This window comes from Gymnoscopelus braueri, assembly GCF_963280865.1.
Source record: "Gymnoscopelus braueri genome assembly, chromosome: 18".
Lineage (NCBI taxonomy): Eukaryota > Metazoa > Chordata > Actinopteri > Myctophiformes > Myctophidae > Gymnoscopelus > Gymnoscopelus braueri.
Window position 1 is genome coordinate 43,808,604 of NC_137618.1, and position 19,150 is coordinate 43,827,753.

Below are 19,150 nucleotides of genomic sequence, written 5' to 3' on the forward strand. Positions count from 1 at the left end.
TTGCTGAATAAATACTGTAACTTGTGGTAGGCTATAATAATGCTCTCTGGGAGAGGTTACAGGTTAGGTGGGCACTACAGACATCTGGGCAACTCGATGTAAAATTGGCTATTTTGTCCAAAATGTAAAACAAAAACAAAAAAAAACCAACATATAAACATATATATATTTGAAAAATGGTCTTAAATAATGTAAAGTATACATGATGTGAACATGCAGTTACATCATTATCAGATGTCATTTTATCCTTCAACTTAAGATTGTTTATGGCCCAAAATTACTGGATATACAGGTTTTGTAGCAATTTGTAGCAGTTGTAGAAAAATGTTACCTTAATTGTCGATTGTTTAAGCATGTTCTAATTATGTATACTTTACTTTGGTTAAAACATGTTTCAAATATATTTTACATTTTGGACAACATAGCCACCTATCCTATTACCCTGGGGGAATGCCATCTAAAATAACATTTAAAAAAAGTTATTGATTTACTTCTAGTTTGAGTGGATAAAAAAATGAGGGGCCGGACCGGATGTGGCAACCCTCTGATTTGCTGCTTTAAGGGGGAGACAGAGTCGTGGGGCTTTAAGCGTCAAACAACAGCTCTCTGGGTCTGCAGCACACCTAAAGTCATTGTGCTAAGGCTTTATTATCTTTATATGGTTATAGTTCTATGTTTAATCCTCCATATGACCACGTTTTATCTGCACAACCTGCACAAACATCCAGCTTTGGCGTCCTGTCCTCCTGGGGGTGGAATATATCAGGTAAGGTGCAGTATGTATGTCTATGTATTTACACAATGCTGTACCCCCTCCAACTCTACGTACTTTCCCCATTTTCAGCTGTTTTTATTCTGTTTTGACATCTGGCGTTGGCAATGGAAACGTTTGTTTTTCTCATGCCTATAAAGCTCAATTGAAGTGAATTGTATGGCGCTTACTGAGTCAGTGCTGTCAGCAGCTAAACAGCAAGGCAGCCGGCTAGCTGACTGCTGTTACGCCGACATGGGTGACCCGTTGAATTTGGTGACTCCGTTTCTTGTCGGGGGGGTTAGTTCGTTGTGGTGTCTAGTCTGGATTTGGGTTAGTTAGTTTGACCTTTACAGCAGTGATTTTTCAACCCCTTTCATATAAAGGTCCATTATTTATTCGGCATTTGAGCCACTGATTACTATTTGATGAGATTTAGCTTCTCAGACCCAAGATTTAGATTATTTTGTTGTCGTTGGACACGGTTTTGTCCACAACTCCATGCTGTATTGAAGAGATAACAGGCAAAGGTTGATCAAGATAACAATTATTCAAGTAATGCAGATGTTAACCAATAAATTAATCTCATAAATTATAAAGATCTATCAGGGTCCATTTGGTTATCAACTCTCCATCATTTAGCTGGGGACCACCTGGCTGGAACCCCCTCAAGGACCACTGCTTTACAGGTTTTATGAGGGAAATATAGGGGTGCGTTGTGGTGGTGTCTAGATTTGAGTTAGTTTATTTGTCCTTTTACAGGATTAATGAGGGAAATATAGTGACATTTCCCCCCCCCCCCCCGCCCATTTAGGTAAAATTAAGAATGATTATTACAAAAGGCTCTAAATTGTATCTGTCACTAAACTTAAGCGAAGATGCAGGGCCGGCACCACAGTGACATCTAGAGTCACAACAGTTGATGGGCCACCAATTTCTGTGTGGCGTATTGCTAACTAGCATAGAGTTAGCAAAAAAAAGCGACACGGGCCAGTTGCACGTTAATTCAGCTTTCAGTCACACACTGTATGAAACGAGGTGTGTAACTGTTACAGAAAGCTTTGTCTGTGACAAAACAAACTGAACGTGTTATACAAAACCACAATGTTCACAATGTTCTAAGTGCCTGAAGTTGGCCTAAAGTGTTTAGCCGTATACTTCGTCGTATAATAAGTCTTCCAACCATGTCACTATGACTAAAATTAAACTACGTATATATTGTGTCGTACGACACTTGTATCGAAAGCTATTGTCAGCTCTATGTCACTTTGACAGGCGTGTCTGTTCATTGTATTTCATGTTATTATGCGGTAACTGCGGGGTGTTATTGTATTAATAGCCTTCCTAAAAAAAACGTTGGTCAAAGTCAATCAGTTAATGTGTGGCAGTGTGGCAGACATTGACCCTAACCTGATTATGTGTCATTGATTGTGACATGGTCACATCCTAACGTTATTGCACTTGTCAGATCTCTCTAGACCAGTGGTTTTCAACCTTTTTTGCGTCAAGGACCCCCAAATTGACACATATTAGCCCAGGGACCCCTATTTGAAAAGATATGCCAGGGACTCAACCATTTTGATTCCTTGGGGGTCCCAATCTACACAGTAGTATCATCATCAGTGTTCATTTAACTCTGAGAGTGTACAAATGGAACCAAATGGACCCATTTGTACACTCTCAGAGTTACAGACATATAAGGGTCAATTTGGTTCCTAATTATTAATTTGGCTGGGGACCCCCTGGAACCCCCTCAAGGACCACTGGTGGTCCCCGGACCACTGGTTGAAAACCACTGCTCTAGACCAAGTGGTTCTGAAACATTTTAAATTCCAAGGACCCTTCCCTTAACTCTGACGGTGTTCAAATGTGTACACTGTCACGAGTTACAGACTTGAATGGGTAAATTTAGAACCCTCCTCAAGGAACCTTGACAGTCCCTGGACCCCACTGCTCATACAGACCTTTATTCTAGGAAGGTGTGTGTCTGTCTGTCTGACTGCATGCATGTCACGTCATGTGCGCTTTGTGTCGCTGTGTGAGTGTGACGTGCTGTGCTGTAACGGTGTCGTACCACCCACCACACACACAGGGTTACTGGAGTTCAGTTCCCTCAAGTCGAGGATGACTTCAAAATTTGCAGTTTGTGTAGCTATAACGGTTCTGTCATCCCCTATAAAAATATATATGTTTTAGCCTTGGTATTCTTGATATACCTTCCTTTCTCAGCAGCCCCCTTCCCTCTAATCCACCCCTCCTCACCCTAAATATTTTCCCTTTTAGTTCTTGTGCGTTTTAACAGTTTGCCATTTGGGGCCAGGTCTCACTCGATAAAAGAGATATTTGTTCTATAACTACCTGGCAAAAATAAAGGTTATATAAATAAGATATTGTGCAGCTATACACTTTTTTTTTAATGTGCATGCAAAAAAAATTACATTTTGTTCTTTTTAGACTTGACTCCTGTGATCCATTTCACATAACCGTATAGTCCCTGGTACATACTGTCTTTGGCATGTAGCCCAGGCTCTTCCAAATTGCCTCGTAGCTGTACGCAAAACTGCAGGGTAGAACAAATTATACAGAAATGCTTTAGATTCACTTCAGTATTGTATTGGGTGTTTCTTTTGTGGCATTCTATGTATGTAATGCAGCAGAGCATTAGAGGAGGAGATGTCGGACCACTATGCAGAGAGAATTGCAATGTGTGGACATTGCAAGGGGTTCACTGTGTTGACATTTTTGCGAGAGAAATGAGCAACCAAAACGAGCCCAAAAGAAGCGACTAACACATGAGCACTTTAAACCAACTGTATATACATTGGCTATTTGAAAATAGCCGGTCTACAAGCTCACAAAGCGATCTGCTATTTCAAAAAAGCCCAAAAACGGCAACCCCTAACTAACCATTAATATTTACAAACTTTACAGAAAGACAAGCCCAAATGTGCTTATAATAAGCAGACATGGCAACACTGAAGGGGTTCTCAGAGCAGGGTCTAGTAGTTGGTAACTAGCCTCAGTAATCTCATTAATCCATAGAGAGGTGTGTGTGTGAGTGTGTGGTGGCGGGGGGTGCTTGGACAATGAAGGACCATGCTGTCCTTTGGAGAGATTAGAATGCTGGGACATATCTCAATTCTCTGGTCTTGTGTCGGCTGTTTAAGACCATCATAGCCTGGAGTCGACCTGTTGTCAACGTTTTAATTACACATTTTCATTCTCCATTGCACAGTTAAAGGTTTGTCTGGGAATAAAAGGATGATGTTGTGGCAGTTTTGACAGATTAATGTGTTTGCTGCTATGAACCATTAGCAGACTAATGAGCATTAACAGAATACTGTTTAGAATACATTTCCATCTCTTGACTTTTGGTAAAGGACAGTCTGGCCTTCCACCTTAATCGTCCCCGGTCATAAATGAGCCACATGGAATGAAAGATTCACATGATTTATTTCTTAAAGTAATCCATTGCATGTCCAAGCACATGATGTTAAACTTTTCTCTAAGTCTCTTTTGAAATTGACTGCTTCAAAGATAAAGCCATATGTAACTATCGATTTATGTACTGGTGATTATTCTATAGATTATATTTCCAATTAATATATGTTGTAATAATCGAGATTCGAGAAGTGTGTTTTTAAATGAAAAATCAACAAATCGATTAACCACTTATTTCTATGGATGGGTCAAAAATATCGAATATTTTAATACTTGTTTTTGTGGATAATTTTTTTATTTATTTTTGCTAAGGCTGCTATATTATCTTCGTGGTTGAATAATCGAATATCCGTTATTAATAGCAGTAGAATAATCAACTTTGATTTTGGTCAGTCATGCACATCCCTAGTTATTTCATACTTTGTTCCAGAATGGTGTCATGCTAAAATAGTGAAAATGGCAGATCGACCAGCTCACAATGCGTCGCGATGTGAGCTTGTCGATCGGCTATTTTCTAAATGTTTTAAATCTTTGGAAACATTTTGCCTATGACATGCCCAAAATAGCGATTTTATTAAATTCTTGATTTTCTTTTAGAGGCGATTAAATAAATCGATTAGTTCGATTAACTGTTGTACCCATAGTTATTAACTGTTGTACCCATAGTTTAATCATAAACTTTTCTGTAGCACTGAAAGAGACTGCTACAAAGATGAGGCTATATAAACTATATAAACGAACCAGGATGACTGACCCATGAACTATAATTCCATGCTTTTCTTGCAGCGCGTGACGCTGCTTCATCAAAAACATACACGGTCATGTTGTATATTAGTGGCACCCATTACGTAAACTGCAAGGTACTTAACCCATTAAGACCGGGAAAGCATCTGTCATTTTAGATTTTAACCGTTATCTTATACTTTGGCTATTCAAAAATAGCAGATATACAAGCTCATAGCGCTATGAGCTTGTAGATCTTTTTTTTTTTTTTTAACCAAGACAATTTGTGCAAGTCTTATATAACAACATTTAAAGCGAACATTTGTCACTCAACTATTTGCTTCTGAGGATTCTACAAATGTCTAACAGTTTAAAAAAAAGAAAACGTATGTTGCTATAATCAGTGGTTCTCAAACCTTTTCATGTCAAGGGCCCCCAAAATTATATGTATTTGGCCGAGCACCCCCATCTCAAAATATGTTGTTCCAGCACAGGGACCCCCCCCCCCCCCAGAAGCAAAGATTTGAGTTAAACATGTTCGCTTTAAAAAATATATATATTCAAAGATTAACACACATTTTCTCGATTCTCGATCTACAAGCTTATAGCGCTATAAGCTGCTTCACTTGTATATCTGCTATTTTTGAATAGCCAAAGAATAAAATAATGGTTAAAGTGGTTACGCAGATGCGTTCCCGGTTTTAATGGGTTAACAGCAAGTGTGACCTCTGTTCATCCATTCATTGCTTTCAACTGCCTAGATGCTTTTTGCCGTTCTGCTGACTGCAGTAAGAGTCATCTCTAAGAATCTTCTGTTCTTACCAGTCATCTCTGCCTTCAGCTTAGAACTAGGCCTGTCACAACAATCATTACATAATCGCAATTATTTTTGACATAATCGTCATAATCATTTACACGTTGAAAATGTTTTCATACATATTTTTCAAACATGGTTGGAAATGGCAGATCTACAAGCTCAAAACACGTTGTAGCTCGGCTATTAACACTATGCATGTTTTTGCATGGGGGGGAGGGGGGGTCCTACGACATATTTTGTCGTAGGACTGTGTCGTGCGAAAGTAGTAAATAGCCGACCTTCAAGCTTATGACGCATCGCGTTTGCGTTGTGAGCTTGAACATCTAAATTTTTGCTATTTTAGAATGACTCGACAGTGGGCACCGGCCTACTCGGCAACGAAGTTGGGAAGGATGCATATAGGGTAGGGATGGCCAACCGGTAGCCGTTAATCTTTTTTTTTGTTTTTTTTTTTTTTTTTTTTTAGGGCCAAAAATGTTTTTTAATTGTTTTTTGGCCAAGTCTACACCTGCAACCACACGTAACTTCCACTTTATTCTTCTTCTTCCTCGTATTGGTATTGTTTGTGTTGGAGCGCCTCAGTGCGGCTACAGAGTTCATGTGCAACCTCTTCCAGAGAGAGAGATAGAGACACTAGAAACTCTGCTGGAGACACAAAACAAACTGTGTAGACAGTATTTTGGCACACAATTTTTTTCTTAACGGTTATCGATTAATTAATCGGTAAGGCCTAACGGTAACCGGTTAATAAAATGTCTCCATTTGGCCATCCCTAATATAGGGAATGCATACCCAGCCTGTTATGAAATACCCGTTGTCAGAGTACCCGTTGTAAACGTCTCTGTCTGTGTCCCTTTTGTGCACATATATGGAGATCTCTGTATCTGTCTGTCTGCCTTTGTCGTCCATATATGGAGATTTCTATATCTGTCTGCCCTTGTCCCTTTTATGCCCATATATGGAGATCCCTGATGTTATCAGTGGTTCTGCAGTGGTAAACATCTGTGGAGAATGTGTGAAGAGTGCAAACTGACTGTGGAAAGTGGACTGACTAAGTAGTAATCAAATGACAGGTATGGGGAATTTGCCAAATCAAGCTTATGCCCAAAACGGGGACACCAGCTTAAAAAGTGGTTAAATGTATGTCTTCCTTCTGAGATATATAAACATAACAGCTTTTACTGAAAAGAAACAGGACACCAGCTAGTGTGCATGTAGTCCATGTACATTAGTGCTATACTGTTTCGAATGCACTGTGCTTTGGAATCTGAATGACCTTCATTGTCCAGCTTATCACAATGTATTTTCATCTCCATTTATAATCCACTTTTAGGCCCAGTGGTGGAGGCCCCAAGGCCTGTACTCGGGCACAGAATGCTTGATTCGGTTTTCTTCAATGTTGGCTTGACAGTTTATTTCTGTCCCTCAGCCTGCTTGTACACTCACTGTATGAACCATGTCTGACACTAGCCCCGTCACCAACCCTAAGGCTTTTGTTTGCCTGCCCACAGTCATACATGTCCTGCTTTGATAGGCTAAAGCTTCTTGGACATGGTTTTTCTTTAGCTTGTGTGTAGTTGAGAGGCGGAATGAAACGGGCCAGCTTTTGGCCTTTGGGTTTATTTAGCCCTCAACAGACTGGGTCCGGAGAGACACGAAAGCACAACAAACAGCTGGCAAACAACTTCTCCCACATACAGTATGCAGGTGAACTCTTTGACCTGTAAATTTGAGGTCACTGCTCCGATCAGGTGGCATCGGCATCAACAGGTGGTCAATGGTAAGGCTAGGAATGACAAAAAAATGATAGTAGAGTCTGGCAGTCCACACACTGTATCTTGCTCCACTAGTAATCTTTTTTTGAGACCAGCTAATATATCTTGTTAGTATTTTTTAGCATAGCAGGTAGCATTGTGTTAACCACTGAAGCCCTATTTTATGTATACGGTACTTGGTTGTACAATGGTATTGCACAGCAAAAAATAGACGCTCTACAGTACAAGCTCACAATGCATAGCCAAGAGTTGTTATGATTTGTTTTGTTGCTATATTTTATTTAAAATAATTGAAACCTGTTTGCCTACAATAACATGCCCAAAATAGGGACGCCAGGTCGAAAGTGCTTGTCTCATCCTTGCTCCAGGAGCGCCCATCGTTGATGATAATTAGATGAGACGTTTCCAGGGTAGCTGTAGCTTGCTAATCAGCCCTAATCTGATCCATTGGATAAGAAGGGGTGGTGGATGCACATACCGTTTGCATGCGTCTTCCTTCAAGTCGGCCATCTTCCAATCTGCCTCGTATTCAATAGCGTATGCTTGAGAATCGACTGTGGGCTCGGGGGGATTTAATTTTTTTACAGGCTCCCTGTTTTTCTTGCTTTCTCCATCAGGAACTCTCTTATTTTGGCACTTTTTGAAGTGCCAGGGACTCGCAGGGGCCCGATCCACCCTTATGCTGATTGAGCAGTTCCACCTAGCAGGATCTGTCTGCGTTCTTGCTGGGATCATCATAATCTCCCCTATCTCTTTCTGTGGGATTATTACCATGAAACACAACCGGCTGTGACTGTTTTCTTACAGGCCTGCTGCTCTCCTTTTTTTTTTTAATTGAGGATTTAATTTTGATTCCGGTTTTGTTGTGGTGGAATAATAACCAAAAGCCAACATGTTGAACCAGAGTGCTGTGATGATGTTCACTGGGATCTGTGGGGCGTTGGTGGTCATGGCCATGGCCTACTACGTCTACTGGTAAGTGGGCCCCTGGACAGTTCTAGACAAAATGTGTCACGGAGGTTTGTGTTGTGTTGTCAAGTGGATAGTGGAATCGCCAGCCGTTTAGCTTTTTAGAACTTTGATTATAACAACTTAAGAAGTCTCCGCACAATCAGTCATGCTCCCATATTTTAATAAATGATTGCCTGCCTTCATCAGGGGCGAGCTAGGGTTATTGGGTTGAACGCACCAAAAACATTGACTTCTTAATTTATTTTTGTCAATCTTACATTTCAGTTTTCTGCATTCGTCACGGTTTTCTATTGGCGGTGTGTCTCCGGTTCCAGCATTATACAAGAAGTTTGTTTTAGGCTACTCTTTAAAAGCTGGACTGTTTAATCATGGTCCTTCTTATTTCAATCTTCACTACCTACTGTATATGAGTCTAGGCTGCTGGCAACTTTCGGTAATTCAGTCAGTGTGTTGCTTGGGAAGATGTATCCAGGTGAGGTAGAGCAGAAGCAGCTCTGTCCCTTTCTGTAAGCAGCTTTAACCCAGTCAGCGGGTCTAATCTTCCCTCTAACCCGGAGTTCGATAACAGGTGGACCCACGCTCATTCAGCTTGGCCCTTAGGGACATGGAGTAGGTTACACCTGCCGGTGGTGTTCCACATGCTTGTTGGCTCCCTCTGGATCCGGTTTCCTCTGTGAAGTTAAATAGACTGTTGCATGAGGCTGTTAAGAACCCTAGCATCCCTATTCTGAGGGAAACATTTGCTGAGAATAGCAGGTCTTTGATGTCCATACCTGGTGGACAACCACGACAAGAAGATGGCATGATGTTACTTCTCCAAAAATAATCACTGAAGATAGCAGATCTTCAAGCTCGCAACGTCCAACGTGTCACAAACTCAAAACATGACACGTTGTGAGCTTGTAGATCGGCTATTTTATCCCTCAGAGACTTTGTCTAGAGGGATAAAAGGAGCGACCCAAGTATAGACCCATGGGGGACCCCACCCAGTCAACTTAAAGGAGGAGTTCATCCAAAAAAGGTTTTTCTATCATTTACACACCCCATGAGGCCTTGATTTCATGTTTTTTTTTTTTTTTTCAGTAGGAGACAAAGAATCTACTTTGTGTCTCCTACCGGATACATTAGCCGGTAGGAGAAGGGAATAACATTATTAGCTTAGGAATGCGACAAAAACTAAAAAGAATCCATGGATTCAAGGCTTCATGGGGTGTGCAATTGATAGAAAATAAGTATTTTTTGGGGTGAACTACTCCTTAAGTGTGTAGGGTTCAAGTGGATAAGGTTGAAGTTTAGACCTAGTATAATTGTACTTGGTAGTCAATTTCCGTTAATGACATAATAAAAGCAGAGGCAATTAAAAGCACTTTGTTCTTTGATATACCCGCCCGCACACCTTATATTATTGCTCTACCAGAGTATAATTGAACCCATTTTACTCTGCTGCTCCCCTGTTATTTGCTTCTGTACAGTTTCCAACGATAACAAATTGAGCCATAGTACATTAACTGACTCCTAAGTTATTGGCCTCTCCAGACCACAACAACAAAGCCATCACATGCACACAGCTCTCAACTATATAGTAGCCCGTGACCCCGGGGGCAGCCCCCCTCAACCCATTCTTCACCCTGCCATCCATCTGGATGCAGATACAGCTCCATAAACTGGGAAAGGGCCTTGCTTTGACAGTTAGCTTTGTCCCCCTCAGCCATAGCAACACTGAACAAATTGCCCCCACTGAATACATACAGTACATGTTTGTGCACTGAAGGCTTGCTTGTATCTGTGTACCCATGTGTGAAATCATGGATGTATGTAAATATGTATGTATTCATGTCTTAAAGGCTATTTCACAACTGCAAATACATGAAGTGACACTAGTCTGGCAATAAGGAAGTGTCTCTACTTTATCCCTATATACCCTAGCATCACTAAATGGACATGTCATTATAGGCAAACGTTCTGCAAAAATAGTTGACCTTTTGCTGAAAATTGCATATTTTTCCGTTGTGGGCTTGCTTTGTAGATTGGCCATTTTCAGCGAAGAGTTTAAGTGGTTAATGCACTGTGATAATTGTTTTACATTTTAGTGTGTTATTGTTTCATATGATTGGATGTAACCACGTTTTGACAATTATTACATCTGCGAAACCAAAATGAGGAAAAAACGAACTTTAGCGGTGTCCTTTTTAATTGATGCATGTAGATTGCACAGACACTGGAGATGATATGTCAACCAGATAGGACTATAGGAATCAGATCTTTATACAAAACTCAAGATGTTTTTTTTCATTATAGGATCTCTTATTCTTGTAGCTACATGGGGATGCACCACCATGGACACAGGCAGAGTGGTCATGTACATAATGCTCGTAGATGTCAAATGGTTCATCTCTTTCAGAATCTCAGGTGATTCACTCAATTCAGTACGTTTTATGTGTTTGATTTCACTCACACTTCACACCTGGTGTTGCAGTGCAAAAATGTTTATCGACAATATGCCTACTTCGAGCACTGCTCGAAGTAGTAGTCCGGCAGGCAGTAGAAGGGTCTGCAGAGTTAGGTAGGTTTCTGAACAGTCCACAGCCCTCCTCTGAGACAAACACAGAGTAGACAAAAATTGAACCATATTATAATGAGGATTAGTGAGGACCAATGATATGAAGATGGGTTGAAAATGGGTGAAGTGGTCCTTTAGTAACCATGCCAGCCCCTGTATAGCTCTTATCCCTCGTCCCTTGTCACACAGTTCTTGACAATAGGGAGCCCATTTATTTATGAATTGGCACATTTGTACTGCATGCAAGCTCTCCAAAGGTCAGTGGATGTAATTACCACAAATTGAGTTTTAACAGCAATAGAGCATAATCAAAAGCTAAATTCTTTGTTGTGTAACTTGCAATTTCTTCACTCTACATGAATTGGAGCACTTGATCTGTGAATAAATTAGAACAAGTACACTGCTGTCTTGCAAGTGAAGCATTATTCTTGAATAATTATAGTAATAAAAGCAAAAGATCAAATGTGTGTCCGGTCGAACACTCGCCTTTGGACCACAAGGTCATGGGTTCGATCCCGGGCACCGCCAACTCAGCATATGAGTAGCAAGCAAAGCTTTGGTGCGGCAAGTCGTGCGTTAAGTACTGGGAGCTGATGCTAGGTGTGGTGTACTCCACCTCGATAATCCCTCTTCCCTGGGGTTTGGCGCATTGAAATGGGGATAGATAGACTCCTGCGTTCTCGGCTGATACTGATAATAAGCCACTCACAAAAGGGAACAAAGATAAACGACATCTTTCAAATAGCCGAAGCACATCTGTGCACAAAATTGTAGCGCTGTCCTCTCTAGTGGATGTGTTACGAAATTCTGTCTCTTTGTTGTTCACTTCTTATTATCTTATGTGAACTATGGGAGCACTATACTGGCAACCTTTTCAAAATGTTCTTATTTTTGGCTAGGACAGTAGGCTGACAGGAAATGGGGAGAGAGAGAGAGATGGGGAGTGACACGCAGTGAAGGCGGTCGGGACTCGAACCGAGCGACATGCAGTCAGGCTACATCGTAGCCTAGATGCCCAGACCACTACGCCAGCGGTCCGGGCCAACCTTTTCACATTTTGAAGGGGTTATGGCTTTTCAGATGAGGTTGCATGTTGGCCAACTTTTTAGGAATGCATTTTCCTTGATACTGGCTGGTAGACAAGATCAAAAAAAAAAGAAGCAAAAAGTGCTATTTTTGAATAGTCAACATACAAATGGATAAAGTGGTTAAAATGATTGTAATGCTACATAATCTACTTTTCCTGGGGACCCCCAGGAACCCCCTCAAGGACCCCTGGGGGTCCTCAGACCCCACTTTGAGAACCAATGCTGTAGGATAGCATTGTCTCAGCCACATGAGTGAGTATGCCGTAACAGGACCTCTCTACGTGCTGGTTCTCCCTCTGTGGGGGCCGTGGCACGGGTCATGCCTGTAACAGAATGCACGCTATGCACCGTCAGGAGGCTAGAAGCTTATCATCGGACCCAGCTGCTGATGGCACATTGCCCATCTTCCTTCTCCTACACATACTGTACTGCCCTCCCTGGTAGTATTTCAACATTTCACTATGTCTCCGCTCTGAAGATTGAGAAATAGCCTCTATTCATCGGAATAGGTGGTTGAAATTATGAAATATGAAATGAGGTTTTGCGTGTATGTGCACGTTCTTTTGTTTCATTCGGATAATGATGAAGACAGACAGGCAGACAGACTGACTGACACAGAGGCCAGATGTGGTGTGTGTGTGTGTGTGTGTGTGTGTGTAATGTATATTATTGTGTCCTATACCCAACCACGGGATCTACTTTTCTCAATAGAGGAACAGACCAACTACAACTACCGCAGTTGTGTATATGCCCCAGTATGATTGGAAAACCAGTCAGATTGATGAAGGTGCACTCGTTTTCACCGACGGAGGCGCACCGTCTGAAGAAGACTTGAGCCATGAGCGGCACCGCCGACCGAGCTTAGGCGAGCAAGTCGCTGTGCCGAGCGTTGCAAAGTCACCTTCAGCTGACTCTGCGCCATCCGAGTTATGTCCTGATGGGACAGAATCGTAAATTATCTTCCCCCTTAGTCTTGGTACCTCTGAGACATAATTTCTCTTTTTGACGGGGAGCCCTGCCCTGCCGCGGGGGCGTGCGGGAGGTGAACTCGAAGAAAACAAGCACTCCTTTCTCAGTCTGACTGTTTTTTCAATTTGACTGTAACATATATATTTTAACATACTCTGCCATACAAATTGGTCAAAACATATTTTTATTGAACACAGAAGTTCTGGATTGCACTTATGCTTAAGCCTTGTTTAATATTTTAAATGTTCAATAAAAGCCGATCTACTCACACTCAGAGTGCGTCGCATCGTGACCCTGTTGTGAAATGTAATTTTTTTTATGACGAATATATATATATATATATATATATATATATATATATATATATATATATATATATATATGTATATGTATTTTACAACACAATTCTTCTAACATTTAGAAGATAATATACATGACTACCAGGTTGAAAGTGTGGTTATAACTTTGGTAGATCACTGGGTTGTATCCACATGGGCGAGAGTTTATAGACTAAATCAAATGTATTATATTTTTAAAGATAATTGAGGGGGGGGCTTTTTCTTTCTTTCTGCCTTTATTGATGGGAACAGTAGACAGGAAATGGGGAGAGAGAGAGGGGGGGGGACACACGCAGCAAAGGTCGTCTGGATCGGGAGTCGAACCCGCGACACGCTGTCAGGCTGGATTACCAGCCTAGGTGCCCAGACGGTTACACCAACCGTGTGTGCCATCAAAAATATTTTTTTATCTGTTGCTTCTGGGCTCCACAGGCTTTGGGGCGAGAAACCTGGCTGATACCCCAAACTACATGGCTCTTTTTCCACTCAAAATCCCTTTCGGCAAAAATAGCCGATCTACAGTGCAAGCTCACAATGTGTCTAGATCAGCTATTTTTGCCGAATGTCCGTCCCCTGCTGAATACTATTGATGCTGGTGTTAACTGTGCTGAGCTTCCGGCTGAGATTTAAACAATGTGATCTGACCACAACTGAAAGATATGCAAAGAGAGAGGGATTCTAAGCACTTTAGTGTGATGATTGACACTGTTTGTTAACTACTAGATGTGGGCAACTGGGACTATTATGTTTTGTGACGCACACACAGTGTTTCTGGGTGTTCATCTGTCAGAGTCTGTCCTACACATGGCTGTTTTGCCGTCCCTCCTTCATTCGTCAACACAAATTATTCGGTGCATGTGAAGAGTGGAGCTGCCAGCAGTGTTGCCAGGTCTGCTTATTATAGCAGACTTTGGGCTTGTTTTTTTGCGGCACCGTTGGCTTGATTGCAGCGAAACTGTGCATACACCCCCTGGATGCCAGAGCAGAACCTCTGCCCCACATATTTCACATGGGCCTGTTATAGCGCCACCAGGAGTTTTGCAAAACACATTTTTTGACTGTACTCCTACAGATCTTGTCCAAACATCACGCAAATTGGTACACGGTATCTCTATAGTCATTAAACAAAACTTGTCTTTCAGATTTTTCATATTCCATCCTGATTGGCTTCCAAAGTTTGCAGGAGTGCTCCTATTTGAACGAAATGCTTCAAATCATGAACACGGCGTGCGATTTCTGTGAAATTTTGCACGCACGTTCCCACTAAGCCAAGGAACAAATGCCAAATGTTCAAATCAGCTTCATGGTGGCACTGTAACAGGCAGATTTGTGTTTTTACTTAGAACTGCACCGATCTGTGTAAAACTTTGTATTGTCATCCATCACGCACATCGGTACACATTATCTCTATAGTCAAGTGATCAAGACAGATCCGTCTGGTATTTCATATTCCATCCTGATTGGCGTATACCAAAAGTAAAGTTTTGGTCCGAGCTGCAGTCCGAGCTGGCTCCAGTGTTGCCAGATTCTGTAAGTGAAACAGCGACCAGGTCTATGAAAACAAGCCCAAAAGAAGCGACCAGTTTCACCACTTGAGCCCTATTACATCAGCTATTTTCTAAAAGAATCTTGAAAGCAAGCCCAAATGAGCAACTACACTTCAGAAACAAGCCCATACAAAAGCAACCCGCGATTATGAATATTTACAAGCGACCTTACAGGAAAACGAGGCCAAAGTTACTTAGAATAAGCAGACCTGGCAACACTGGCTGGATCTCGCAGACCAGCGTTGCCAGCTCCAACGCATGCGCACAACAATGTGTCCATCGTCCGACAGTTTGTGCTGAACTAAATGCATTTTTGCAAACTTTTGCCAACAGACTGCCAGTCTGTTGTAGTCTGTTGTAGTCTGAAGTAGTCTGTTTGGTGGAGAGTCACCTTAAAGGAGAGATCCGCCCATTTTAAGTGTTATCTTTGATGTGTCGCTAATCACTCACCATCATTGAAAGGGACGTTGAGTTATTTCAGAGAGTCCCGTGTCGTCCAGTCTGTCGACCCCCTCCGTTGGCATAATGGGAGCCCGTGTAAGAGTGAAAATCGTCTATTATAACCGATACAAAGTTAGCTTTTTCTCTACTACTGCTCATCGTGGAGTGTCATGATACTCAAACGTGCACTGAATGTCGCGAGCGAGCTATCGTTCGTGCAGAACGACATGATGCTGGTTGCTTATTTCTTCCACAGACGCCAGGTTCTGGTAACTCAACGTCCCTTTCAATGATGGTGAGTGATTAGCGACACATCAAAGATAACACTTAAAATGTCCGGATCTCTCCTTTAATGGAGAGTTTCTGCCCTGACAGCAACGATATGGGTCTGGCTCTACTGCAGAGTTTGGTCTCAGCCAGAGTGCTGATGGTATGGTGGACTAGCAGCATCATTCACTGTGAAGGAGCATGATGCATCACTGGTAATTGACAAAATAAATTAAATGTCACCATAAAGTCTGGCTTACAAACTAGATTCAGTGCAGCGTCCGTCTGTGGCTCCTCTGTTTAACTTTCATTTTGTTTCCTATCAAGGGTTAAGGTCCCTCTTCAACCACTTTGAAAAGGAAGGGTGCAATAAAATGGCAATAAAAGCAAGTCTATTCTGATAATGGCAACCATTATACTGATGCCTGCAGGATAACAATAAGTCCATCCACAGCCTCCTATGGCACTTACAGTAGCTGTTGCTGTTAAAGGAGTAGTTCACCCAAAAAATGTCAAATTTTCTATCAATTACACACCCCATGAGATTATTTTTTCTTTTCACATTCCTGAGCAAATAATTTGATGTCCGGGTCATCGGTCACCAAATTATAGGCTTATGAATGTGACAAAAACAAAAAAATCTCCATGAATTCGAGGCTTCCTGGGGTGTTTAATTGATAGAAAATAAGTACATTTTTGGGTGAACTATTCCTTTAACCTGTAGTTGAGAACACACACTTTGTATTGACAAAGTGGAATGTTTGCTTTGTCCTGTGGTGCACATAGTGTACATGTGCTGCCTGTCATCGCAGCCTGACACACACACACACACACACAATGCCAGTTCTTTCTTTAACAGGTCAAAATTGGGACATGAAACTCCTGCCAGTGAGTCTGGTAGAGCAGCAGACAAAGACAGTCACTCATGCTGCCTAATCCTTCCACACACACACACACCCTCTGTGGTCAAGGGAGGATTGCGACTGCACTTTATTCTCCTGTCTCAATCAAGCCCTGACATACTTAAAGGGATACTTCACTCTCGGGCCGGGGACACATTTAAAAAAAATATTAAAAATAAATGAAAAAAGTTATGGAAAATTCATGGCCCCCTCACGACACGCAGTGTCCTACTAATGTGTGAGGGGGCCATGAATTTTCCATAACTTTTTTCATTTATTTTTAATATTTTTTTTAAATGTGTCCCCGGCCCGAGAGTGAAGTATCCCTTTAACCCCATTTGATGAGACGTGCACCCCCCCCCCCCCCCCCCGCCTTAACTTAAACCAATGTTCGGCCTAAATCCCATTGTTATGATTGTGAAGAAATATATCTGATGTGAGAAGATGATAATGATATAGTCTCAAAGAAAACCCTATATCTTCTGTCAGTACATTTCTCTGTGAAATGTTGACATTGCGAACCAATGTCAAACGTGTCATTGGGTGGACTGTACGCCCTATGCATCATGTAATGACAGGTTTTCCTTTAGTTGTGCTTTGACAAAGTTACTTTTTTATGAGGCATACAGTATAGTTTATTTTTTCCCTCCTCCTTTGATGTTGTTGACCTGTCTTGTTTTGTCTGTCTCTCTCTCTCAGGTCCGTAATATTGGCTGAAGGGCCGTGCAAGCGAGGCTTGTAAAGGATCCCACCGTGGTAAGAAAACATGTTATTTACTCACAGTCGTGACCTAAAACCTCAGGCTATAACGGAGCATGTGCTCTTGTTTACCCTCTTGAAATCTACCTCCATTAGTTTTTTTTATTATCTCTGCCTGTTTTTATTTTACTTCTATTTGACTCATTTATTCATCTTTCTTCTCCGATCCCTTGACACACTCCCCTCTCATCCTTCATTTCCACTCTGTTGCCTCCCCTCCACACCTCTCTCTCCCTGTACCGCTCTCTCTCTGTCTAGGGCTGCAACTATCCGTTCTTTTCATAGCGATTATTTTACTGATAACTAGATTTTTTTTTTACATTATCAATGAATCGATTTTGTCATTTAAGCCATATTTTATACTTTGTTGCACAGTGGTGTCATAAAAAAATTGGGAAAAGGGGGTCCCCAGCAACATTTGTTAACACACAATAATAATAATAATTTTAACCACTTTATCCATATTTTATACGTTGGCTATTCAAAAATAGCAGATATACAAGCTCACAGCGCGTCACTCAGTACCGCGCTGTGAGCTTGTACATCTGCTATTTTTGAACATTTATAGTTTTTTATCTTGAAAGTATTGGAAAATGTTGAATAATTTTGACATTTTTGTGTGTCTCTTTCAGGTTTGTCGAAGTGTGCGTGGAGACCAGGCTCCTCAGCCATGGCGCTGCTAGCCAACCTGAAGAGCCTGTTCGTCCTGCAGCTGTTGATGGGCTTTGTGTTCGTGGTGAGCGGCCTCATCATCAACTTCATCCAGCTGTGCACCTGCGTTCTGTGGCCCGTCAACAAGCAGCTCTACCGCAGGATCAACTGCCGGCTCTCCTACTCTCTCTGGAGCCGTGAGTACAGCCCTGCTTTCTCTGTACAGGCCCACAGCCGAGAGATAACAACTTAGACCTGAGGCCGATTCAACAAATGCCTTCTAAATAATATTATGGACCCCCCCCCCCCCCCTAAAATATTTTGTGGGCCGCGGACCCTCATCTGAAAATGTTTCGTGCCAGGGACCCCGGCAGAGAAGATTTGTGTTTAAAAATATATATATTCAAAACACTTTTCAAGCGATTAAAAAAATAGCAGATGTACAAGCTTGTAGATCTGCTATTTTTGAATAGCCAACGCTAACATATGAAATGACACGGATGCTTTCCCGTTTTTAATGGGTTAAAGCATATCCGTGATCGTAATTTTTGTGTATTTGTATATCAAAAGTCCCTAAAAATCTTAATTACTTCCTGTGAACACAAACGTGCTGCGTGATTGCATGGATAGACTCTTATGAATATAAATGAAGTCTTGATTTAATTCACCTGTGTGACTCCCATAGCTGCATGTTCCTCCACTCGCACCTGATTTCAATTACAGGACTACTTAAACTTAATCAGCACACTAGAATATGTATCTGAAAACATTTTAGATTAGAAATAAGCAATGTAGTAACAAACATGCTTCTCACTGGCCGCCTCTCTCTGACTTAGGCAGCATGAGCGAGCACAAATGAACACAAACACTAGCCTTCTGCTGCGCTGCCTGCAGCAGAGAGTTCCCATAGCCTGGGGGAACGGGACCTTCTGATTGGTTGGAACAGCGTTTCAGACTGAAACTTTAACATAAAATGACAGAAAAAGCCATTTCACCAGGACTTTAAAACTTGACGCCGCAATATGCTGTACATCTCGATAGCGTCAGATTATCCCTAAGCGTATTCAACAAAGTAGATATACGTGTTTCTATGCGTTTCACTCACATCAAACATCTGAACAAAATGTGCATTAAAAAACATGTTGTTTG

General features: G+C 41.6%; 1 protein-coding gene across 1 annotated transcript in view; it reads left to right on the forward strand.

Annotated features, from left to right (window-relative positions):
• The first annotated feature begins 569 nt into the window (after positions 1 to 569).
• LOC308105619 (1-acyl-sn-glycerol-3-phosphate acyltransferase gamma-like) overlaps positions 570 to 19,150 on the forward strand; it is a 37,318-nt gene continuing 18,737 nt past the window's right edge. The window contains exons 1-3 of the mRNA XM_080456463.1: positions 570 to 766; positions 17,291 to 17,347; positions 17,983 to 18,198. Coding sequence (XP_080312589.1) covers positions 18,021 to 18,198 — 178 coding nt within the window. The 5' untranslated portion in view covers positions 570 to 766; positions 17,291 to 17,347; positions 17,983 to 18,020. The remainder of the gene's footprint in view (positions 767 to 17,290; positions 17,348 to 17,982; positions 18,199 to 19,150) is intronic.